This window comes from Corylus avellana, chromosome 5 (genome assembly GCF_965113065.1).
Source record: "Corylus avellana chromosome 5, dhCorAvel1.hap1.2, whole genome shotgun sequence".
Taxonomy (NCBI): domain Eukaryota; kingdom Viridiplantae; phylum Streptophyta; class Magnoliopsida; order Fagales; family Betulaceae; genus Corylus; species Corylus avellana.
In genome coordinates, this window is record NC_142494.1 from 20,595,710 (window position 1) to 20,601,183 (window position 5,474).

Genomic DNA, 5,474 nt, shown 5'->3' on the forward strand with positions numbered 1-5,474 from the left:
ACTATGTCTTTAATTATAATAAATTCAATGAAAAAAGACAGGAAAAAAAAAAAAGGGTTGACGAAATCTACTGTACCTCTTGATCTCCAATGTGTACCTTGGAAGATCAAGTCATACTACTGTCTTTCTTTCACATTGCTTAATTACATGACATGTAAAAACAAAAAACAAATCTTACAATTTCACAGACAAATCTAGAATATATATATCTATATATATATATCATTTTCGATTTAGGGAACCCCATGCATGGCACTCACATAAGATGCTTCCATATTTCCAAACCCTTCAAAATTGGTATCCCTTTTGTTTTTCTTCGTCTCCATGATCAACCATGTCTTTCGCATAAGAAACCTCTTTTGTCCTCCCCCCAACGCCACTGTTGAGCCACTCCACCACCTCTATCATGCTCGGCCGGTTGTCGGGGTTGCTATCGGTGCATCTCAATGCAATTATGACCACCGATTTAAGCTGGTCTCGATCAAACTTTCCCTTCAACCTCGGGTCAGCAATATGATTGAGTGCACCCTTTTGGACATAGGGTGTGACCCATTGCACAATATCACGCTTGACTCCACCAGGGAGTTTCTCTAATGGCTTTTTTGCACTAATTATCTCTAGAAGTAAAACACCAAAGCTATAGACATCACAGCTCTCAGAAACCTTCCCCCACATAGCATATTCAGGAGCCAAATATCCTAGGGTTCCCTTTACTCTTGTAGTGAGATGAGTAACACCAGCTGGAATTAGCTTTGCAAAACCAAAATCAGCCACTTTTGCTTCAAATTCTTTGTCTAAGAGGACATTACTTGCCTTTATGTCTCGGTGAATTATATGAGGATTGGCCTCGTGATGCAAGTACCTTAACAATTAATGAAATCATGCATACATAAATATCAAAGACAAGTATTGCGAAATCAAAACATTGGAAAACATTCAAATTAAGATCGACTGCACATTAGAAACAGACTTTTGGTGGGAGTTCCCTTAAACCCTAGCTAGAGGGCGTTGGTCTATATTTTAAGGATCCGGAGCCCAATGTGCTCTTCATAGGTTTGCAATTCAACCCTTATCCTAGTTAATTCTGTCTCATTATCCTTTTACCTCACCCTTGCTAACTTGGGTGTCGGAGCGATTTCACCGAGTCACTCTAATAAACCCTTATCACCCTCTCATTTTCTTTTTCGGAGTCTTCCCTCCCCTGGAAGGCCATCTTGAGGCTACTGTAGGTTTTGCTACGAATAGTAAACATCATCATGAAATATATAGTGGGAAACAAGCATCTTTGACAAATTTCCCAAAAGCATCTCTCAAGTCACAAGCATCTTTGACAAATTCCCCAAAAGCATTTCTCAAGTTCAACACTTCAAAAAAAGGAAGAAGAAAAGAAAACGTATTAGTTACTTACGCCAAACCTTCTGCTGATCCAATGACTATGCTCATTCTCCTTGACCAATCTAGCAGACAATCTTCAGCAAGGTGGCCATGCAAATGGGTGATCAAGCTATGATTAGGCATGTAATCATACACAATTAGCCTCTCATCCCCACCAGCATAAAATCCCCTCAAACCCAAAAGATTCTTATGCCTCACCCTTCCAAGAATTTCAACTTCCACTGCAAACTCCATCTCTGCCTTCGCACTCATTGTCTTTAGTCGTTTAACAGCAATCTGGAAGATCAGCTTCCACAATTCAATATCACAAAAAAAAAAAAAAAAAAGGTTTATAGTTGTTTTGCATGGAAAAACCACACAAAATCATCCTATATATATAATTAAGGGAAACGGAAACTCAAAGGAAAAAAAGAAAAAGAAAAAGAAAAAAGATAGACATAATAATTGCCTCAACGCCTTTACTTCTACCCCAATAAACACTTCCAAATCCGCCTTCACCAATCTTGTTTTCTTGATGGAAGTTGTTTGTTGCTTGAAGTAGCTCCTTAAGAGAGTATATTTCCCATGGATAATCCCTATTCTTGCTTTCACTTGAGATTCAAAAAAGAAAAAAATAATTAACAATTAATTAACAAAAATTAGAATTGCATGTATAAATCAATATATATAAAATCTAATAAAGCATATATACCTGCTCTCCGGTACAGCCTCTTCAGTACCGGAGATGCAACAAAAGCATCTCCAGGTCATCTTCCTCATGGGAGGAAGCATGATATATGACAAATTGAATTGATTTATATGCTGCGAGAGAGAGAGGGAGAGGGAGAGGGAGAGGGAGAGAGAGAGAGAGAGAGAGAGAGAGAGATGAAAAAAATTGTCTGATCATAAGCAAGAAGAAAGCAAAATATATCGGATACTTCAAAGCAACAGGAAGGAGTCCTATGGTAGAGACAAAAGGCAGCCTTGGAAGTCAAGGAATTTGTTGTTTAATATTAAGAGCAAGCTTAGGCTGTTCATTAGAGGCCCTCAAACTTATGTATTCTAGTGCTTGTTTATTTATGTCAAGCTACATTTTTCCATTGGAAATGTCACATTTTAAATTTTCTTATTAAACATTCTCAACGATTATTATAATCCGTAGTATATATAGAATATTATGTTTATGATATGTGGAAAGGCCGGCCTCTTGAAAGGTCATACTTCCTTTTTATTTTCTTATTTAATTTATTTATTTTTTCTTTTATATGTGAAGAATATTTTTATCTTTTTACTTTTTAAATAAACAAAAATATTCTTCAAATATAATTAACTAGATATTTTCCCGTTCTAATGAACTGAAAAAAATTCTAATTCGTTTCTAGTACATATGTAAATGGCCAGTGGTCTAATAATTAAACATAAGCCCAAATTTCACCAATTAAATAAAGCCCAAGGCTGCAGTAATTTAGTTGGGCCTTGTCATTCTTGCAAGCGCAAATCTCACGTGATGGTCCCCAATGAGTAGCTTAATCGATGAGAGACTACATCTTATGAAGCAAATGTCATTAAATTAAATCGGCCTCTCCCATTTTTATTTCTTTGTGCGGACATGTCAAAAAAAAAAATCTCACGTGGATGAAACCGTTCACAAGCTGTTCATTTAATTATTTATTTTATTTTTTTTATCTTATATATATATATATATATATATATAAAGGTTTTGATCCTATTTGGACAAAAATTGATCGATGAGGAAAAATTTGTGGATTTCAATGGAGACAGCTCATACGACCTACCGTGTTCATAAAAGAGCACTAATTTCTGTTAATATAGTCCAAAGGCACAGTTAACCTTCGTTTGGACCAACAGATAACTCAGGCCCAGCTCAGTGAAGAAGACCCATGAGCTGGCCGACAACAGCAAGCATAGCCAGAAAAGGTCCAATCTTTATGCTTTAATTTTGATCAAACAAATAAATTTTTTTCTTTTTTTTTTTTAAAAAAAATTGATCAAACAAGTGAAGAATCATTGCTCTAGTTCGATATTCTGCCAATCCCATCCATTTACTGCCATTTAATATTAAAAAATCTCCATACATATGATGCTTATCCAGCCACTTGAATCATATATAGATCCTTTAATTTACCTCTTAGCCCGCTTATAAAAATTGTAATTTTTTATTTTTTTTTATTTTAGATTAAGTGTTTTTTAAATCGCAATACCAAACACTTTACGTTTTGCAATATATTTTAAAAATGCAGATTATTCAATTCTTATGAAATCGCAATCCCAAATACCCTTTAATTCATTTGGACCTCGTCAAATGCAGCATAGGTGATTTGCCTTTTTTTGGTTTTTGGTTTTTTGTTTTTTGTCATCATATTAAATAGGTATGTCACGAAGAACAAAGTAAAAGCATAAACCAAAAGATATAGCAAGTGGTTATAAAAAAACAATTCCAAATAGAAAATTTGGAATTTATTGGCAATCCTGTCTACCTCATAAGAGATTGGGTCTTAAATTCAAATTCTAATTAGTAGATCAATATTTCTAGAGTTTATTGTATTTTAATAGTTTTTTTTAATAAGTTCTATGATATAATATCAAAATTTTATGAACATTATGGCATTATGAGTAGCAAGATCATTTGCTAATTACTGCACGTACACCCCAAAAACATCCCATGTGCAAAATAATTGCAATCAAATTTTTAGAATTTCATGTAATGCCAAATGCTCATTCAATTAGGATAACCGACTTTCTACTACAATTTCTCTAAATCTATATGATAAGTTGAAGAATAAATTTAGGTTTTTCTTTATTAAGTTGGTTTATATTTTTCTTATTAGCAGCTTACTTTGTTTGGCACAAGTTGCCTTATTTTCAACACTTTGCGCTTGTTTGTCACCCCTTAATTTCTCTATAAATTAAACACAACACACCTTAATACAATAAGAATGTACGTAGTCCTTAACTTTTAAGGCACCTCACCTAAAAAAAACATTATTTTGTTCTTTTTCTTTTGCTTTCACTATTTTCTTCTATTTTATATTTTCATATATATTTCTAGCTAGGTGATCATATGAAAAGTTAGGTTTTTAATCACCCCCACTATCCTTCTCCTCCCTTTTTTTGGCTTTTTATTTCCTTATTCTTAAGTGGAAATTGTATTCAGCAAAGTCCGATGGTTGCTCAAGTTTTCTTTCTTCTGTGCAGCAATTGCCCAGATCGACATGCCAAAGAAGCCTCACAAGTAAAAGCTACCGGTACCTTGATTAATTTTCAAAAAACATTGCAAGCTATGGCCAGGAATGTCAACAGATCGAGGTAACGCATGCAAGCACAAGAAGAACCAACAGAGAAAAAGAAGTGAGAAGAATTTGCATGCAATTTGATAAGAATGCAATTTGTTAAGATTAATTAGTTTTGAAACGAAGAAGATCGGAATATATATATATACACACACACAAACGTGTGCATGTGTACATATAAGCACAATATAATTGGTATTGAGAGTTTCTGAAGCAAAAAAAAAAAAGAAAAAAAAAAAAAAAATTGAAGTGGTGGCCGAAAAGCCACCCCCGAAGGGGTTAGCGGTGGTTGGAAAGCCACCCCAACCCCTATGGGGTGGGGTTTACAGAGGACCAATCCATTTTGATTGTTTCCCTGATTTCACTTTAAGTTTAAGTGATCTCCAGATTCTAATAGCTTTAACATTGAACATCAAAATAACAGGTTATAATATGTTAGAAGGATTAAGCCAACCTTTAGCATTAATTTACAGGTTCTACTACAAGTCCGTGAAAACAAATATGAATGTTCATGCTCTTGTCAAAAGTCCCAAAGATAAAACTTTACAAATACAGACACATTCTCGTGAAGCAAATGTTAGAGTACCCAGATTAGTAGTATAGTCTGAAATAGATCTCCCGGCTAAATGGCTGTTAGAAAATGAAAACATTCCAAAGAAAATGGAAAAAACTGCATTTGATTTAAATTGTTTACAACAATACTTAGATGTAAGTGTTAGGTTTGACCGACCGAAACTCAACAAAACACCCTTCATGATAAGAGAAACAACCTTTCAAGATACAACAACA

At 34.3% G+C, this 5,474-nt stretch overlaps 1 protein-coding gene across 1 annotated transcript; it reads right to left on the bottom strand.

The window, feature by feature from the left end:
* Positions 1 to 288: 288 nt before the first annotated feature.
* On the bottom strand, positions 289 to 2,166 carry LOC132181983 (PTI1-like tyrosine-protein kinase At3g15890). Its single transcript, XM_088516936.1, has 4 exons — positions 2,087 to 2,166; positions 1,844 to 1,985; positions 1,409 to 1,671; positions 289 to 862 (listed from the first exon to the last, which is right to left on the bottom strand). The coding sequence occupies exons 1-4, from the start codon at positions 2,164 to 2,166 to the stop codon at positions 289 to 291; spliced, it is 1,059 nt and encodes a 352-aa protein (XP_088373062.1).
* Positions 2,167 to 5,474: the final 3,308 nt, after the last annotated feature.